Here is a 19,458-nt window from a genome sequence, read left to right as displayed (position 1 = left end):
CTTAAGGTGATCTTCTTGTCAAAAATTGTGCTGAATAGGTTTTGACTCACAATTTTCCAGACCTACAGTACCAGTCAAATGTTTGGACAAACCTATTCATTCCAGGGTTTTTCTTTATTTTTACTATTTTCTACATTGTAGAATAATAGTGAAGACATCAAAACTATGAAATAACACATATGGAATCATGTCGTAACCAAAAAAGTGTTGGCACTCTTGCCATTCTCTTAACCAGCTTCACTTGGAATGCTTTTCCAACAGTCTTGAAGGAGTTCCCACATATATTAGCACTTGTTGGCTGCTTTTCCTTCACTCTGCGTTCCGACTCATCCCAAACCATCTCAATTGGGATAGAGGTCGGGGGATTGTGCAGGCCAGGTCATCTGATGCAGCACTCCATCACTCTCCTTCTTGGTAAAATAGCCCTTACACTAGCCCTTACACAGCCTGGAGGTGTGTTGGGTCAATGTCCTGTTGAAAAACAAATGATAGTCCCACTAAGCCCAAACCAGATGGGATGGCGTATCACTGCAGAATGCTGTGGTAGCCATGCTGGTTAAGTGTGCCTTGAATTCTAAATGAATCACAGTGTCACCAGCAAAGCACCCCCACACCATAACACCACCTCCTCCATGCTTCACGATAGGAAATACACATGCAGAGATCATCCGTTCACCCACACCACGTCTCACAAAGACACGGCGGTTGGAACCAAAAATCTCTCCACCGGTCTAATGTCCATTGCTCGTGTTTCTTGGCCCAAGCAAGTATTTTCCTATTATTGGTGTCCTTTAGTAGTGGTTTCTTTGCAGCAACTCGACCATGAAGGCCTGATTCACACAGTCTCCTCTGAACAGTTGATGTTGAGATGTGTCTGTTACTTGAAATCTGTGAAGCATTTATTTGGGCTGCGATTTCTGAGGCTGGTAACTCTAATGAACTTATCCTCTGCAGCAGAGGTAACTCTCGGTCTTCCATTCCTGTGGCGGTCCTCATGACAGCCAGTTTCATCATAGCGCTTGATGGTTTTTGTGACTGAAATTGAAATGTTCCATATTGACTGCCCTTCATGTCTTAAAGTAATGATGGACGTTTCTCTTTGCTTATTTGAGCTGTTCTTGCCCTAATATGGACTTGGTCTTTTACCAAATAGGGCTATCTTCTGTATACCACCCCTACCTTGTCACAACACAACTGATTGGCTCAAACGCATTAAGGAAAGAAATTCCACAAATTAACTTTTAAGAAGACACACCTGTTAATTGAAATGCATTCCAGGTGACTACCTCATGAAGCTGGTTGAGAGAATGCCAAGAGTGTGCAAAGCTGTCATCAAGGCAAAGGGTGGCTATTTGAAGAATCTCAAATATATTTTGATTTGTTTAACACTTTTTTGGTTACTACATGATTCCATGTGTTATTTCATAGTTTTGATGTCTTCACTATTATTCTATAATGTCAAAAAAATTTAAAATAAAGAAAAACCCTTGAATGAGTAAGTGTGTCCAAACTTTTGACTGGTAGTGTATATTTTCTTTGCGGTTATACTTAAACATTTTTTTATAACAATCTACCACAGGCTGTATGGCAGTCGCAAGTAAAACAAACCTTCGCTCGACAGTGACCCAGGAATACCAGGACCCCCCCAAAATAAGACAACGCCATCTATACCAGTAGTGTTACTTTTATTCAAATTAAACTAGATTAAATCCTTCAGAACATATTTAATGATATGCTGCTTTTTAAAAATGAAACTAGGTGTAACACAGCATTGATTCATAAATATGTAGGAATGCACAACACAATGAAGCATATATATTGCTGGAATGCTTGATCAACTACGGCAGAAACCAAGTTGACTTATAGCACCAGGGTTGTTTAGGTGAACAGACACCTGGGGCGGTTGATTTGTGAGTTGCCCTTCATGCCCGCTTCCATACCCTATAATTCTGTATTTCTTTGTGACTCATTTGTATACAAGTAGGCCAGAAAAGACACATCCCTGATTGGCAGATGAGTGGCAACCCTGATTAGAAGCACCTGCTGCTCATCGTTTGTTCTTTAAAAATGCTGTTTTGAATTAAAAGAAAACTGTACCTACACACTGAAGGATGTAAAGCCGAAACGTCTGTGTACGCTATCCCTGATGCAGTGAAAATAATTTAGAACATCAAATAGTAAGCTTTATGTGAAAAAGATTTGAGTGCGAACCCATTACACCTTTTGTCAGTGGTAACCACTGTTCACATCAGAAGTGGTAAATGGGTGTTATTGAGGTATTCAACTGTTCCATTATCTTGCATTGTTCTCTGTATGTACTGTAAAATAGGTATATGGTTCTGTTGCTAAATCACACTTTAGTGCTACTTGTAACGGAAATGCATGCACAGTTAGGACGTTCTGCCCAGCACAACTCTCCAGACTCCAGTCCCTGTTTGAAAGCTGTGCTCTCTTCTTGCTGTGGGTCTTACAGGGTGTGTTTGTCAAACAGGTATTCTCCCATGGAGCCATGGGTCTCAGAGGAAGTGAGGCGGGTCAGACTGCCCAGATGGTCGCCCAGCTTCTTGATGGTGTCGTGGCTGTCGGACAGGAAGTGCTGCTCTAGGAAGTCAGACAGCTAATGAGGAAGTAAATTAGAAGTAAGATTGTATTGTAATGCCCGGTTGCAACAGACACAGCACAGCATTGATATCATACTGGTAGATGCATCCTGCAGGTATTCCTTCAACATTCGATCTGTTCCTCCTTCTCCATATTTGATCTGTTCAAATCACTAACAGACCAACATAGCTGTTATGAGCTTCAGTTATACATAGCTATCATATACATCTGATCTAATAACACTGTAAACATCCATTAAAATATGCACAGCAGTTAATCACAATGGGATAATTATCATGGACTTACATGGGGGTCAGTGTGAGTATTGGCACCACGGTGCACCTCTAGGAGGGACGTGTTGAGGGTTTTCTGAAACTCCAGGGAGAAGGTGATGGCCTCCAGGCCACTTCGCCAGTCCTCCCTGCTGGGTTTCTGAAACAGAGAGACAGACAGCGCATTTCAAGGAATCAGTTTGAGCAAGGCAAGGCCCAGAACCGCTAATCTAGATCACAGAGTAGTTATTTGGGATGCATCAAGCAAAGTTATTTGTATATTAGTGATTCTTCACAGTTCTCCTGCAATGTAGTCAAACAGGCACAGTGACTTGGGTATCACAATTGCATGTAGGGCCCTGACAAATCCGCGTTGAGGAACACGCTGACGGAATAACGGAATCCAAACATTAAAACGGAATACAGTCAATGCATTCTAGCACCTTCCACATTCCATTCCACTTTATAAGAGGTTTTAAAAATAGGTTATATTTGACTCAACATTCCATTACATACATTAAGGCATTGTTGGCAGAATAGATGGATGCAGCTCAATACATTTCTTGATAGTCCCAAAAATATTGCTATCAGGTTGTAAATCCCAGCTGGCCTGGTACCTTGTTTGCTGCCTCCATTCGGGATGCACTGATCAACAGGACTAAAGTTCCCAAAATGTAAGAGGACTCCTGTGGTATTGACATACATGCAGAAATCCAGTCGCTGCACAGCTATTTTCAGGTCTCTCCAGAGGTGTTCGATCAGGTTCAAGTCCGGGCTCTGGCTGGGCCACTCAAGGACATTCAGAGACTTGTCCCGAAGCCACTCCTGTGTTGTCTTGGCTGTGTGCTTAGGGTCATTGTCCTGTTAGAAGGTGAACCTTTGCCCCAGTCTGAGGTCCTGAGCGCTCTTGAGCAGGTTTTCATCAAGGATCTCTCTATACTTTGCTCCGTTCATCTTTCCCTAGATCCTGACTAGTCTCCCAGTCCCTGCTGCTGAAAAACATCCCCACAACATGATTCTGCCACCACCATGCTTCACCGTAGGGATGGTGCCAGGTTTCCTCCAGATGTGACGCTTTGCATTCAGGCCAAAGAGTTCAATCTTTTGTTTCATCAGACCAAAGAATCTTGTTTCTCATGGTCTGAGAGTCCTTTAGCTGCCTTTTGGCAAACTCCAAGTGGGCTGTCATGTGCCTTTTACTGAGGAGTGGCTTCCGTCTGGCCAATCTACCATAAAGGCCTGATTGGTAAAATGCTGCAAAGATGGTTGTCCTTTTGAAAGATTCTCCCATCGCCACAGAGGAACCCTGGAGCTCTGTCAGTGACCATCGGGTTCTTGGTCACCTCCCTGACCAAGGCCCTTCTCCCCCGATTGCTCAGTTTGGCCGGGCAGACAGCTATAGGAAGTGTCTTGGTGGTTCAAACTTCTTCAATTTAAGAATGATGGAGGCCACTGTGTTCTTGGGGACCTTCAATGCTGCAGAAATGTTTTGAAACTCTTCCCCAGATCTGTGCCTCGACACAATCCTGTCTCTGAGCTCTACGGACAATTCCTTCGACCTCATGGTTTGGTTTTTGTTCTGACATGTACTGTCAACTGTGGGACCTTATATAGACAGGTGTGTGCCTTTCCAAATCATGTCCAATCAATTTAATTTACCACAGGTGGACTTCAAGTTGTAGAAACATCTCAAGGATGATAATTGGAAACAGGATGCACCTGAACTAAATTTCGAGTCTCATAGCAAAGGGTCTGAATAATTATGTTAATAAGTTATTTATTTATTTTTATACATTTGCACACACACATTTCTAAAAAACGGTTTTGGCTGTCATTATGGGGTATTGTGTGTAGATTGAGGACATTTTGATTGAATCCAATTTAGAATAAGGCTTTAACGTAACAAAATGTGGAAAAAGGGAAGGGGTCTGAATACTTTCCGAATGCACTGTATATGGAAAAATACACGTTTTAAAATGTAGACCATTCGATTGGTCGAAAGAACAGACTACTTTCGTACAACCAATATATTTTTGGGTCAGGGAAAGCCCTACAGAGAAGTAACACTAAGCTAGCTAGGATAACATTAGATATTTGCATGTTATGTACTGGACGAGGGCTAGCAAGCGGTTTTCAAAACAACGGGATTACCAACTTGAGCAATAAGATCTCAGCTTGCTAGATAGCAAAGCCAACCGAATATACACCTTAGCAAACAATCATTTTGTAAACTAATGTTAGCTTCAACTAACATGACAAGTACATAGACCTATTTCTTTGTAAAACAATGTTAGACAAAGTCTATGATATTAGCCAGAAGGCTCTGCTGCTAGCTAGCTAACCAGTCAAGTCTTTTGAAGAAGCTAGCTATCTAGCATCATCTTTGTAGTGGTTATAATACATGCTGAAACACTAGTTTTCAAATTTCTAAATTTTCACAAGAGCATTGCTGTAGCGTTTAAATTATGTGAATGCCATTTAGTAATTTTAACGAATTCTATCCATATTTAACGAGATCTCCCTGTTGGCAATGCCTGACAACGCACTGGAAATGGCTCCCCTGATAAGAAGAGGGCTTGGAACATTAGAGCATGAAATTTGCATTGAGGGAATTCGACAATATTCAAAAATGTATTGAACTTAGTAGGAAATCAACTAAATGTATATATAATAAATCATGAAATTTGCCCAAGTTAACCCTATCAGTCCCTAGACCCCAGCAAAATTGGCTTTTGATTTATCTGACTTTCATTTATTTGCATGTCCAGCCCTTATATATTTTTTATTTTACCTTTATTTAACTAGGCAAGTCAGTTAAGAAAAAAGTATTATTTACAATGACGGCCTACACCGGCCAAACCCAGACGACGCTGGGCCAATTGTGCGCCGCCCTATGGGACTCCCAATCACGGCCGGTTGTGATACAGCCTGGAATCGAACCAGGGGGTCTGTAGTGACGCCTCAAGCACCGAGATGCAGTGCCTTAGACCACTGCGCAACTCGGGAGCCTCACAATGAAGTGTTTTAACATTTATTTTCAGGACAACCTGGGCTACAAGTAGAACACAAAACAATGAAAACATTTGCATTCATGAGTTTTACTTGACAAATGTCAATTTTAAAAAACAAGGTCATCCAAAGCAAAAACACGAAAAAAATGAATTTATATGAGTGCTGTATGTATTGAAATTGTTTGCTCACTGGAAAATGAATATCCAACTAGTCAGTGACAACTGTGTGGAGTTTGTGACAGCAACTAAGTGAGCTTATTACAGTATTATAGACACTATGTCCTTGGATTTCCTATGATCTTCTAACGTTTCTTGTGTAGCTTGTGAACGTCAGAGCAAAACATGTTACATGTGCGTGTTTGTGACAGTCTCAGTTTTTCATAGATAGCTACAAACTACTAAAAGAATAAACCATTCGGACTCTGTAGACGTTTTTGTAAAAATACCTGGCCCTGGGCCCCTTCGGGATCCACCCTTGTTTTACAAACACCGCTCTAGCTCAGCCCCCGTTATTTACACGAACTAATGGTTGGTACCAATGGATGCAGAAGATGTTTAAAAGGGGTTAGAAGTCAAAATCGTGCCAGCGTCACAGTGGGACTCATTTGGTTAATAAGACATGAACAGAAAGCATGTGATTCTGTGTGTTGTGTGCGGTGCGAGCATATGCCTAGTCTACGCTTTTCATAGCCATTAGCGATAACGCTAATTGTCTGCTGGCGGATGGAAAGGCTTTCCCAAAAACCTTATCAATTAAATGTTAACTACAAAGTTGCCAATGCCTACCTGGCAGAAGGATATCATGATTATTTTCATTAATCCCGTGGCCATTTGTTCTGCAAACCCTGCAATCACATGAGCACTACAGAAACACTGGTAACCAAACAATGGTCTCTGGCTGGTGGGCATTGCATTTACGTCATTTAGCAGACGCTCTTATCCAGAGCGACTTACAAATTGGTGCATTCACCTTATAGCCAGTGGGATAACCACTTTACAAAATGTTTATTTTTTTTGATATTTTTTTGGGGGGGTGGGGGTAGAAGGATTACTTTATCCTATCCCAGGTATTCCTTAAAGAGGTGGGGTTTCAAGTGTCTCCGGAAGGTGGTGAGTGACTCCGCTGTCCTAGCGTCGTGAGGGAGCTTGTTCCACCATTGGGGTGCCAGAGCAAGGCCAATGCCTACCTGGGTAACTACATTTCTTACATTTTTCTCAGATCTCAAAAGTGGTCTCCTGGTGTGATTTAAGCATTGTTGTAGACTTAGAAAAACAACAAAACTGGATGTTCTATAAAAAACATTGAGATTTTGAGATCAAACCTGAAAACATAAATTGAAAAAATGGTCCTGGGAAAACAAAAATGGAGAAAAGCGGAATTTGGGAAAAAACTTAATCAGGCCAAACATTTAACTGATTTTATAGGGCCCTATACATGGGTAAATTATGATAGTGAGGGAGAGGGCAATTCCAGGACAGTAAATTCAGCTGCCAGTCTCAGGTACAAAGGCCTTAAAAGCAAAATAGGAGTGAGCATGTTTTGTAGTTAACCGGGGAGAAATAGTGACTTACAGCGATGGTCTGAAGGAGAACGTGACCACCTCTCATATTCTGGTATTCCAGCAATTTCTCTGCTTGCACCCTCTCCTTCACGGAGCACTCCAGGAAAAAACTAGAGAAGCTGGGCAAAGCCACGTCGTCCCTGTCGAAATACATCCCCTAGGAGAGAACAGAGAAATAAAACATGAAATACACATTGGATAAAAACAGGTCAGTAACATCAACAGATCACATGTTTTTATAACATGCAGGAGCACAGAGGAGAAAATAGCCAGTGACATCAATAAGGGATCATCGTGTTGGGTTTTAATTTTTTAATTGGATCTGTATGTGATGAATAGCTTGGAAGGAATGCATTAATGAGGAGCACTGTACTGATATGGATTGTTTCACATAACAGGCTGATAAGAACACTCTCTCTTTGTTGTCTGTGAAACTGTCCTTGAACATGGCTACAGTGGATTTGTGTATTTTCGGTGCTGACTCCGCAGGTTATTATCATAGCAACTATGCCTGGCAACAAATGGAACGGATTGGCTGAAATGGAGTCTGGACCACACTCAGTCCTTTGCTCTGGTTGGGCAACAGAAGAGGTGGAGGCTTTCTGTCAGAGTATTTGAAGAAGAGCTTAGAACAATGGATCAGTTCTCTGTCGGCCCTGCGTGGTTTTTCAGTGAGCCCGTATACGAACCTTCATACTTATCATACATACATTTTGCATATAATAAATTAAGCTTGGATTGAAGATATCTTGATTCTTATTCCAATACCAGATTTGAATTACGCAATTTCTAACAATTGGTGACCTCCGACTGTGATCTGGTAGCGGAACTTCACTTCGCTGGAATTCACCCAGCCTATTGGACATCACTGTCATCGAACTGTGTTTCACAAATTGCCCGGGCTTCTATAAAAGGTAAGCAAAACACCTATTGTAATATAACTGAAGTTTTGCACATTGGCTTTATCCAAATAAATTTTGTGAAGCACCTGTTTGATGTAAGTGAACCCTATTGTACTATAAATAACAATTACAGTATACTACTTCGATTTCATAATATACTATGCAAATGTTTGATAATTGTGATGGTTAAACCCATGGGAGTACAAACTATGACTAGAGGTTCATAGGTGGCACTTTAAAGCGAATAAAGTGTGACCTATGGTTAGAGGGTGTGACTCCCATAGGATGTATTTTAAATTAACAGTGTGACCTATGGTTAGAGGGTGTGACTCCCATAGGATGTATTTTAAATAAACAGTGTGACCTATGGTTAGAGGGTGTGACTCCCATAGGATGTATTTTAAATAAACAGTGTGACCTATGGTTAGAGGGTGTGACTCCCATAGGATGTATTTTAAATAAATGGTGTGACCTATGGTTAGAGGGTGTGACTCCCATAGGATGTATTTTAAATAAATGGTGTGACCTATGGTTAGAGGGTGTGACTCCCATAGGAGGTGTTTTAAATAAGTAATGAACTATGGTTAGAGGGGTCTGACTCCCATAGAAGATATTCTACACAAGTGGTGTGACAGTACGGTTTATGACTTAAAAATCATAGGAAGCATGATAAAAGGTTAGACAGTGAGAGTGTGGTCGTATGAATGAGAGTGTGAATGATAAACCAGTATACCTTGATAGAAAACTAATTGGGAATCAAAGACGTCTGTGCCTGTCCAAACTGTATAATTTGGGGATAACTGTTGGGTTTGTGGTTGCTTAAACCATATAACCCGTTAATAACAATTAGGAACATAAAGCTAAAGTGATGAATGACTAGTGTGACTGAACTGAAACGTGTGAGCTGATATGATTGAACTGTGGCGTTTGACCCTGCAAAATACTGGTTAAACAATTAGACTGAAATATTTTGGTTTATCGTTTCAATATAAACATGCACCAGCTTTGACTAATTAGGTGGGAGTGATTTGATTTAAATAAATAGACTAAAATACTTTAAATAACCACAGAATATTGGAAACACTAAAACAGCTCCTCGAAGAAGCCTGCTCCCACCCGAGCACTGGAGAGAGAGTTGCGAGGGGAGGGGCTGGAGAGAGCGAAACTGTGGCTTTTGGAGCGAGGAAAGACTGGAGTTGGCTGGGAACACCACGGGGTGATTATTTGAGAGGTGCATGTGGGTTTCTGACGAGGGATGAGATGGGTGAGAAAGTAGAGAATATTTACATTTGCATTTTTGGTGATTTGGCAGACGCTCTTGTCCAGAGCTAAGTTGAGGGTAATTTGTAATACTGTGCAAATTGTGAAGAAGATTATAATTTGGTAATAATATATTTGATTTGAACCATAAAATAACAGAAGAGAGAGTGGAGGAATGGGAATTGGATAATGAATTACCAATATTAACTAAAGTGATTGTTTAGGTAGGTGGTAATATTGACACATGGCCAAATCATGTGTCAAAAAGGGGGATGGTTGGATTAGATATTAAATATATACGAAGGAGAGGACAAAATACTTTTAAAAAACAAACATGTATGATAGTTTATTAACCACACCTGTATGTCAGAGGTTTTGTGCCCCACAGGTGAACTAAAGGAGAAGGTGACCCACTCTATCTAACCAGGAGACTGAAGCAGGCCTGGCGGGAAGGGCCCTACCAAGTACTGCCTTTGCCAGCAGAATAGCTGAGAGATCCATTTGGGTGCATGTCACTCACTGCAAAAAGGTAAACCCAGCTACACCTGACGAACAAACACAGAGTTAGGAGAAAGATCCGATCACCACAAGGGCTCGGGGGTTGGCTCCTTAACGAAGATTCCCTTACCCTGTCTGACCATCCCTGTGTGAGTTCGATAGAAGGTAAAGCAATGGGTTGGCCTCTGGCATCTGACATGTTCTCAGGGCGAGGGTGGGGATTCACAGGTCTCCCGACGGTAGGTAGCTGTCTGATTGTGGGGGCCATATTCCTAACACACACGGACCCTCCTGTTTCAGCCAGAAGTGGTAGTTAACCTAACACAAGTTGAAAAGGCATAGGAGACAGCTAGACGTAGGGAAAGGGGAAATACTAGGGACTTTAGGGAAGGACATCACCAATCTCCATACACAGTTTAGGGACAGGTGGAGTATTGTGAAAGTAGGGAATTATCAGAAATGGCAGTGCGACCCATATGAGGGTAGGTACTGTCTGAAAGTCTGAATTATGCTAAAACAGATTACAGACCTGACAAGTGAGATATCTTCTTCAGCTGGGGCACCCTATAGAGTAAACCTCTCTGAGGGAGGTAGTGAGACAGTGCAAACTATAGACCTGAAGGAAGTAGTACAGATGGAGACGGAGTAAATAGATTTTAACCTGTGGTTGGAATGGATTCAGTATACGGTCTAAAGAGGACTGTTATGCCTGTAGGACAGCCAAACCAGGGTTAACAACTACTCCGTTCCCATTGACAGGCTTTGACTCTCTGTCAGGTTTATCCTCCATGCAAGCCACCTGGGAATGTGGTGAAAGAGTCTTATGGTAACTTGCACTATCTGTTTCCCCCGATAAACAAAGTCATCCCGACCTGGGTTGCCTCAGTTTGAAGTCACAGGGGATTCTAATTATTTTTCTAGGACTAGTAAGACAGGATACAGGGTAGGGCCTCTTAGCTCCTGCTCCCACACAGAGAATGTCACAACTAAAAGAGACCATGACTAATCTCTCCTCTTTGTTGCAGCCAGAGGATTTTAGGACCCAAAACCAGACCCGTGCTGACATCTGATGGATGTGTGGTGATAACTGATTGTGAACTCAACTACATATGTAAACAATCAAACGTGTCAGAGACTGGTGAGTTGTCACGTAGAAAGTAGGACCTCCTCCCGGGATCCTTTGATGAAAGGATATATATTGATGGGATCCACAATCAGATCGCAGCTGGGTTTGAATCAAGTATTTTCTGGTGGTCAACAATTAATAAAAATGTAGATTGGATAAATTATATTTAATATAACCAGCAAAAGATTTATAAACCACACTCGTGATGCAATAAAGGGATTAGCTGAGCAGACAGCGGCAACTAGCTTAATGACATGGCAGAATAGAATAGCTTTAGATATGCTTTTGGCTGAGCGTGACGGGGTTTGTGTTCTGTTTGGATATATGTGCTGTACTTTCATCTCCAACAATATAGCACCGGACGGGCCCGTGACCAAAGCGCTTGAGTGACCATCACCATGCTGGCGAACGAACTGGCTGAGAACTCTGGTATTGATAGCTCCATAAACAGTTGGTTTGATAACATATTTGGTAAATGGAAAACTATTGTTGTAACTATTCTGGGTGAAGTTATAGCTTCTATGGGTATACTTGTTCTTTGTGGATGTTGTCTTATTTCCTGTGTCTGAGGGTTGGTGAGAAAAGGAGATGGAGAAGGTGGTTTACAAACAGATGGTGAGATACGGCCCAATCCCGGACTCCGACCTAAGGAATGAAGGATATGACCTACCAGCCTTGGTGGAGTGACACTCTAGAGGGTGTCTAAAGGGGGCCAAAATGTACTTCCCTGTTGGTGTTTTATGTTTTAATAATCTTATGTTTTGTGTTCTATTAATCCTGTGTTTTATGCTTTATTAATCAAGTTAACCATTGAGAATGTTTGTCTTTCCTTATGTGAAGGTTTGAAGTGCCTGGGTGACTTGTGGCCAACCGTTTGCGAAGTTGGGTGTCGATGGAAGGACTTTTATTATCAAATTGTCTATTAATAAAAGTGTTTATTTTTGTTTGTATTGTATTTTAATGAGTGACACCCTAGAGGGCGTCAAAAGGGGGAATGGTTGGGTTTTATTTTTTAATTGGATCTGTATGTGATGAATAGCTTGGAAGGAATGCATTAATGAGGAGCACTGTACTGATATGGATTGTTTCACATAACAGGCTGATAAGAACACTCTCTCTTTGTTGTCTGTGAAACTGTCCTTGAACATGGCTACAGTGGATTTGTGTATTTTCGGTGCTGACTACGCAGGTTATTATCATAGCAACTATGCCTGGCAACAAATGGAACGGATTGGCTGAAATGGAGTCTGGACCACACTCAGTCCTTTGCTCTGGTTGGCCAACAGAAGAGGTGGAGGCTTTCTGTCAGAGTATTTGAAGAAGAGCTTAGAACAATGGATCAGTTCTCTGTCGGCCCTGCGTGGTTTTTCAGTGAGCCCGTATACGAACCTTCATACTTATCATACATACATTTTGCATATAATAAATTAAGCTTGGATTGAAGATCTCTTGATTCTTATTCCAATACCAGATTTGAATTACGCAATTTCTAACAATCGCTTTCACCTGGATTCACCTGGTCAGTCTGTCATGGAAAGAGCAGGTGTTCTTAATATTTTGTATATACATATTATATAGATCATACCAGGGAGAGGTATGTGTAGGATGCAGTCAGCTTGATGTTCACCAGCTTGTTGATGTTCACCTCACTCTCTGGGTGGAAGTTGTGATTTACCTGCGACTGCATCTCTGAAATGGCAAAATAGACATGAAATTAACTAAAAGATAAATAGGTCACTGGTATGAAATATATATTGACTAATTTAATAAACCATATGTTCACCCACACCATTACTAGTAACTAGCAACTTTCTTTTCTGCAATGAAACAAAGGCATCGATTTTAAATAATAAGCGTAGTCTTTGGAGTTATGAAATCATAGCTAATATAACTCATGTCTACATGAAGCGGAGTCCGTGCAGCTGTATGTATAGCCTACTCATTGTAAATGTTGCAATTACACTAGGCAGCCCTAGTATTTATATATCATATCAGGGTTTCCGGCAGCATTTTAATTTAATGGGCATTTGAGGAATTTACTGGACCCATAACCCAATTAGGGTCGCACCCACGGTGCTCAGAATGACAGAAATCACATTATGGTTATTCATCTTAACAGAACATGCAACTCAAGGATGCAACGGTGTGTGTCCTTCTTACCGAATTCCGATGCGCACTTTGACGATAGAATAACTGCCACATTTACTTTTCCTCAGCCAACAAGACGAGTAACGAACAGCAAAATCACTAGCCTATGTCAATCTAATATCCCCTATAGTAGAAAAGTTGACATTCTATTGGTCAGCTTGTCGTTTTGTGCGAGAAAGAAATGGCCTATTCCAAACAGACTCTGGGACAGTTGTGGGACGATAAAAGCAATAAGGCTGATGCAATAGATCAGAACGATTAGCTTAAAATGTTCATCAATTTATTTCTTCACGTTATAAGCGCAGCAATGAGCACAGGCTGTAGGCTACGTGCAAATGTTTGTTCCATAATACAATTGGCGGGAAAACACCAGGCAAAAGCGCACCAACACATTGTCAAAAGCGCACCGCACTGCGAGTGGTTTCATGTGACAGAGATGAAAATATCCGTTAGAAATGTTGAAAGAGGGGAGATCTAAAGATGCAACAACTAGCGTGGGTTGCTAATATGACTATTACATGCACTTGAATGGGAAGCACACTTCAATTACCAGTTGATAAATAAATAGTAGGCCTAGCCCTTTTTAATTGTTAATTGTTTTTTTTCAATTTGCCTAAAATGACATACCCAAATCTAACTGCCTGTAGCTCAGGACCTGAAGCAAGGATATCCATATTCTTGATACCATTTGAAAGGAAACACTTTGAAGTTTGTGGAAATGTGAAACTAATGTAGGAGAATATAACACATTAGATCAGGTAAAAGAAAAAAGTGTTTTCTATTTATTTTTTTGTTCCGTCATATTTGAAATGCAAGAGAAAGGCCACAATATAATATTGCAGTTTAGGCGGAATTTAGATTTTGGCCACTAGATGGCAGCAGTGTGTGTGCAAAGTTTCAGATTGATTCAGTGAAGCATTGCAATACTGGACTATTTTGTATCAAGTCTGCCAAAATGTGCCGAATTGGTCAAATTATACATTTATGTACACAACTATAGAGAACATAGAAAAGTGATATGGTAATAGAAAATGTACGTTTACACACTCCCAGGAATGACATACATGGTGGTCTCTGTAGCTCAGCTGGTAGAGCACGGCGCTTGTAACGCCAAGGTAGTGGGTTCGATCCCCGGGACCACCCATACACAAAAATGTATGCACGCATGACTGTAAGTCGCTTTGGATAAAAGCGTCTGCTAAATGGCATATAATAATAATAATCTCTGGGACCCTTAGGATGACAAATCAGAGCAAGATTACTGAATGTAAATACATTATTTACCTTCAGAGGTGAATGTATCAAACCAGTTGCCGTGATAAGTTTTTGTTGTTGTGCACTCTCCTCAAACAATAGCATGGTATTTTTTCACTGTAATAGCTACTGTAAATTGGACAGTGCAGTTAGATTAACAAGAATGTAAACTTTCTGCCCATATAAGACATGTCTATGTCCTGGAAGGTTAGCTGTTACTTAAAACAGTCATGCTAATCACATTAGCGCACGTTAGCTCAACTGTCCCATACACATGACACCGATCCCATAGAGGTTAACACGTGATTGCATTTAGAATTGTTACCTAATGATTGGGCTTATAACAGCACGTTTCACTCCAGCAGCAACTAATGAGCTGTTTGAGAAGTTGTAGCAGCAGCTCTTGCGCTGTCTGACAGACTGTCCGCTCTATATGCTGTGCTCGTGTGATAAACATAACGATTAATGAAAATACACATCCACCAATTGAATTCCACTAAATGATGCAAATTGACCAATAGACCAGCTAAATGTATTTCCATCAACTGTTTTTTTCTTCTTCTTTTTTTCGGACAATTGGCTGGCGATTTATTTAAATCGGCTTTTCCCCAAAAAAATGTGGCCAAAAGACTGCTATTACCGGCTAATGGAAACCCTGCATATCATGTGTCGTGGGGTAAGGGGAGATCAAATTAAAAGGTTTTATTCAGCTAAGGTGGCAGACACAGCTGTCTAACGCAAGCCATACTCAATAGGTGGCAGAGTTTGTGAGCAGAGTTGAGAGGTTAGAAATGCCGCTCATCGCTCATGGAGCAGTGCGCAAGGGTGCTCCACGTCCTTTCCAACCGCTCCGCGCTCACAGGTTTAAAAAAAATGAAGCTCAAAATTCGCTCCATTCAATAAAATCACAATTGAACCAACACCCAACTATTATTGTGACTACCTGGACCTACCATTTGGTTTTTAAGTATTGAAACCAAACCATATGATTTGAATGAAAAGTATTTTAATAAACATGAAAAGTTGAATGTAAGAAGTGCTCATCATTTCAAATAGGCTACATGTCATATTAAATAGCATATAAACACTAAGTAGGTCAGGAGCCACACAGGGAGGCAGAGAAAAAAAGAAGGAATTATTTAGGCTATATTATTTCAATTATTTCAAGGCCATAGCCTACAAAGAAATACATTTGCGAGTGCGACACACTAGGCTGGTAGGGACATAAAGGGCTCAGTATTTAAACATTTTGTTGTATTAAATCATTATAGTCTATAAATTGTGCATATAGGCTGTGACTTACTAAGAATTAAATAGAAATTAAACTAAAAATGACTTATGAATTCATTTTTAGAAACACGAGTTTGGCCAGTCTGTGGCTTCAGGCTCATGCAATGGTGCCTTGAGAGCAGCGGAGAATATCCTCGCCACACTTGCAGAGCCACTGGGAATGCTAAACACCCTTTTGGCCACTATTGCCAGGCTGGGCAGAGATGTAGAGTAGTTTTTTTATTTTTAGGTAGGCCTAAAAAGGTTTTTAGGCTAAATAACCCAATCAAAACAGAAAGCTCCTTGAACGTGGGAATATGCCAGGCCAATTGGGCCAAAATCAATGATGGCCTATTGTATAGATAGAACAAAAATGAATGAAACGTTAAGAGCTCTGATTTGTCTATAAATAATTTGCTACAATGACACACTTAGTTATCTACCCACCTCATTCCTTTATTTTAGCATGTGCATGTAGTAAAAGTACACCATCATGCTTTTGGGATACATGTCTTTTCACATTCCACAATGATTTTTTAGTTGTGGACACTAGATCACTGCACTACCTCTCTTGGTCCTCATCTTTGTAAGTCACCTTGATGTTGCACCTGTGTGTTTTATCAGTTTCTTTATGAAAACATTTAGCGAACTCCATGACAGTAGCTAAAGCAAGGGGCTATAGCAGCACACAAGTAGACTACAAATGCATGCTGGGCCGGGCATGCCCTGAGCCATGAAGTGAGCGCTACTGGAGCGAAATTGGAAAGGGTGAGAAGACCAACGTTCCAGCCTTTGGGAATCTCGCTCCATGCTACAGTGAAATTGGGCACACTCCGCTCCAGCTTCGCTCACATACTCTGATAGGTGGATCGCGGTCCGTATTCTGACCCAGAACGGACCGCGGGTCCAGACAAAAAAAAGGAACAAATGTGGTAGTGCAGGGCAGTTTTTATTTTGTTATGTCATTCACTGACAGACAGAACTGATTATAACCGGTCAGAAATGTCCAGCTGATCCACTAACCAATATTAGCTAGGTAGGTAAGTTAGGCTAAGCAGCTATCTAAATCGTGTGGTTCTCATTGCCAAGTCAAATACCCAGGGGCCTATTGATGTTGGGGTATTTTTTTTTGGGGGGGGGTTACTCAAGTATATCAATACACAAGACATGGCAGGAAATGTGCTTTAAAGTTGCTAAATGTTCTCTCAGCCCCATGGCAAAATGTGAAACTGCAGGAAATTAGTTTTGAAACGGCATAAAAATAAAATCAGCCAACAAGATGTGTTAATAGTGAACAGTTTGGGGTCGCATTGTTGCGAGGTGGGGGTTTCTTACTACACTGATAAATTAAAATATCCATCTGGACCTTTGCCATCTAGCTAACCCAAAGGCCGGCAGATGGCCACATTGAGTCGTTTCATCTTACCGTCCACAGAGAATGCATGCAGCTAGCTATACATGTATCAACGTGGACCGGTTCGTATTGAAAAATAATTCTCCATTCAGGCTGCAAATCCGACGATTTCCTCGTTAATGGCGAGAAGGCAGAAAAAAAGCGGGAAATAAGCCTACCATTCCACCACCATGGATAATGGGTTATGCCTAGGAATGCTAGTCCCGGATGTTGCTATTGCGTTCAGCCAATCAGGTTGCAGGAACCTGTTTACCCCAGGCTGAATGTGGGGCGCAAAATCAGGATTTAGCATGGTGGTGGAAAATCGTGTTTCGCAAAGAAAATACGCATATTTCCCGCATTCTTGCCATTAAATCGAGTTAAGGAGGAAGTCGACGCATTTGCAGTCTCTATGGAGAACGAAAACCGGTACACGGGGGATGTGAGTGTATAGCCGGCTGCATCTATTCCCTTTGGACGGTTAGATTAAACGTCTCGATATCTGCCGGCCTTTGGGCTACCACTTAGCTAGAATAAGAGTGACCGGGCCTTCTAAAATAGTACTTAAGTACCCCTGGTCTAACATATCTCGAATCCTGGACTTAACAAATAAAGGCATGCCCATACATTGCAAAGTTTGGCAGGTTGGCACTTGCCAAGCAGTCTAAGTAATGCGCGACAGTGAGTGTAGTGACCTACAGTACAGTAACGGTAGCTCGCTAACAGACAAAAACGAGGAATGCAGATCAAGACAAACTAGCTTTCTAACTGGCTAGGTCACCAACACGGGTGTACTTCTCTGATAAGGAACGTTAGAGATAGTCGTTAGCTACCTAGCTAGCTTGTTGGTGTTACCCAAATCAATATTAGCTATCCACAGTAAACAACTTAAATAATGTCTCACAGCTAACGTTAGCTTGTAAACCTCCAGCTAATTGCATTGACGTATCAAATACTGAAGTACCAGAATGTTGTACTTACTTTCTCCCTTTTGTTTCTAATCACTACCAGAGCAGCTAGTTAGTTGACCTGAGAAACAGCGCTTTCCTCTTCGATTAGGTTTTACGGCGGTTGGCATCCAATAAATGTTGCATTACCGCCAACTACTAGACTGGAGTATAACTCCCTTATACTTTGCTTAATTTTTTTTATTTTAAATACCATACCATCTAACACTACACTAAAAAAAAGAAAAAAGAACTATAATAATAATAATAACTACCATACTCCACTATTTATTCCTACTTCATGCTATCAGTTACTTGTCAACAACACTTAAGATGTACTTCTGGGTCACATTATGTCATACATTTTCCTAATAAAAGTAATTAACCTGTATTTATTAATGATGTATGAAAAATAATTGTCTAAACATGAACAATTATTCATATTTTTTCATATTTAGGTGACATTTGCATAAATGTTTGGTTTTAAAACATGTTCCGAGGTCAAATAAATGCCCCCAATGCAAATCACTGTATATCAGTGGAGGCTGCTGGCGGGAGGACTGCTCATAATATAGGCTGGAACAGAGTGTTCTGTCTGGAAAGAACACTCCGTTCCAGCCATTATTATGAGCCGTCCTCCCCTCAGCAGCCTCCACTGCTGTATTGCCATTACATATTGGCTTATAGAGAAAAAACTATTATTTGTGCCAATGTAAAAGTGGGCTGGAGTGTACTCGGTAAGGTCTGTAGAATCTATATATGGTGTCATTTCATGGGGCTCTGAATAATATGGAGTGTTGCTGGCCTGGTCAAACAGCTTAAAAATGGGTGCCTGGACACTATATGGTACAAATATAGCACTGTACAGGAAAAACAATCCATTGTGTGTATATAAAACCTGTGTCCAGTCTACTCACTTGAGTCCCTAGAATACAAAACAGATGGGTTTGAACAAAAAGCTAGGTCATAAGAAGTGTTGCTGGACTTTTACTGTGTTCAAACAACTTAAAGTGAGGTGCCTGGACACTACAGTGCCTTCAGAATGTATTCATACCCCTTGACTTATTCAACATTTTGTTGTGTTACAGCCTGAATTCAAAATGGATTAAATAAATAAAAAATTCACCCATCTACACACAATACCCCATAATGAAAAAATGGAAACATGTTTTTATACATTTTTGTAAATGTATTGAAAATGAAATACAGAAATAT

At 40.8% G+C, this 19,458-nt stretch overlaps 1 protein-coding gene across 1 annotated transcript; it reads right to left on the bottom strand.

The window, feature by feature from the left end:
* Positions 1-1,948: 1,948 nt before the first annotated feature.
* LOC311126331 (ferritin, lower subunit-like) lies at positions 1,949-18,362 on the bottom strand. The gene is made up of 5 exons (XM_084200335.1): positions 18,278-18,362; positions 12,818-12,921; positions 7,457-7,603; positions 2,908-3,033; positions 1,949-2,617 (listed from the first exon to the last, which is right to left on the bottom strand). Exons 2-5 carry the CDS (start codon positions 12,917-12,919, stop codon positions 2,468-2,470), a joined length of 525 nt encoding a protein of 174 aa, XP_084056461.1. The 5' UTR covers positions 12,920-12,921; positions 18,278-18,362; the 3' UTR covers positions 1,949-2,467.
* Between the last annotated feature and the right edge of the window lie 1,096 nt (positions 18,363-19,458).

This window comes from Coregonus lavaretus, assembly GCF_964263955.1.
Source record: "Coregonus lavaretus genome assembly, contig: HAP1_SCAFFOLD_316, whole genome shotgun sequence".
Classification (NCBI taxonomy): domain Eukaryota; kingdom Metazoa; phylum Chordata; class Actinopteri; order Salmoniformes; family Salmonidae; genus Coregonus; species Coregonus lavaretus.
The sequence above is the reverse complement of the archived record's forward strand: the minus strand, read 5'-3'. Positions and strand labels throughout refer to the sequence as shown.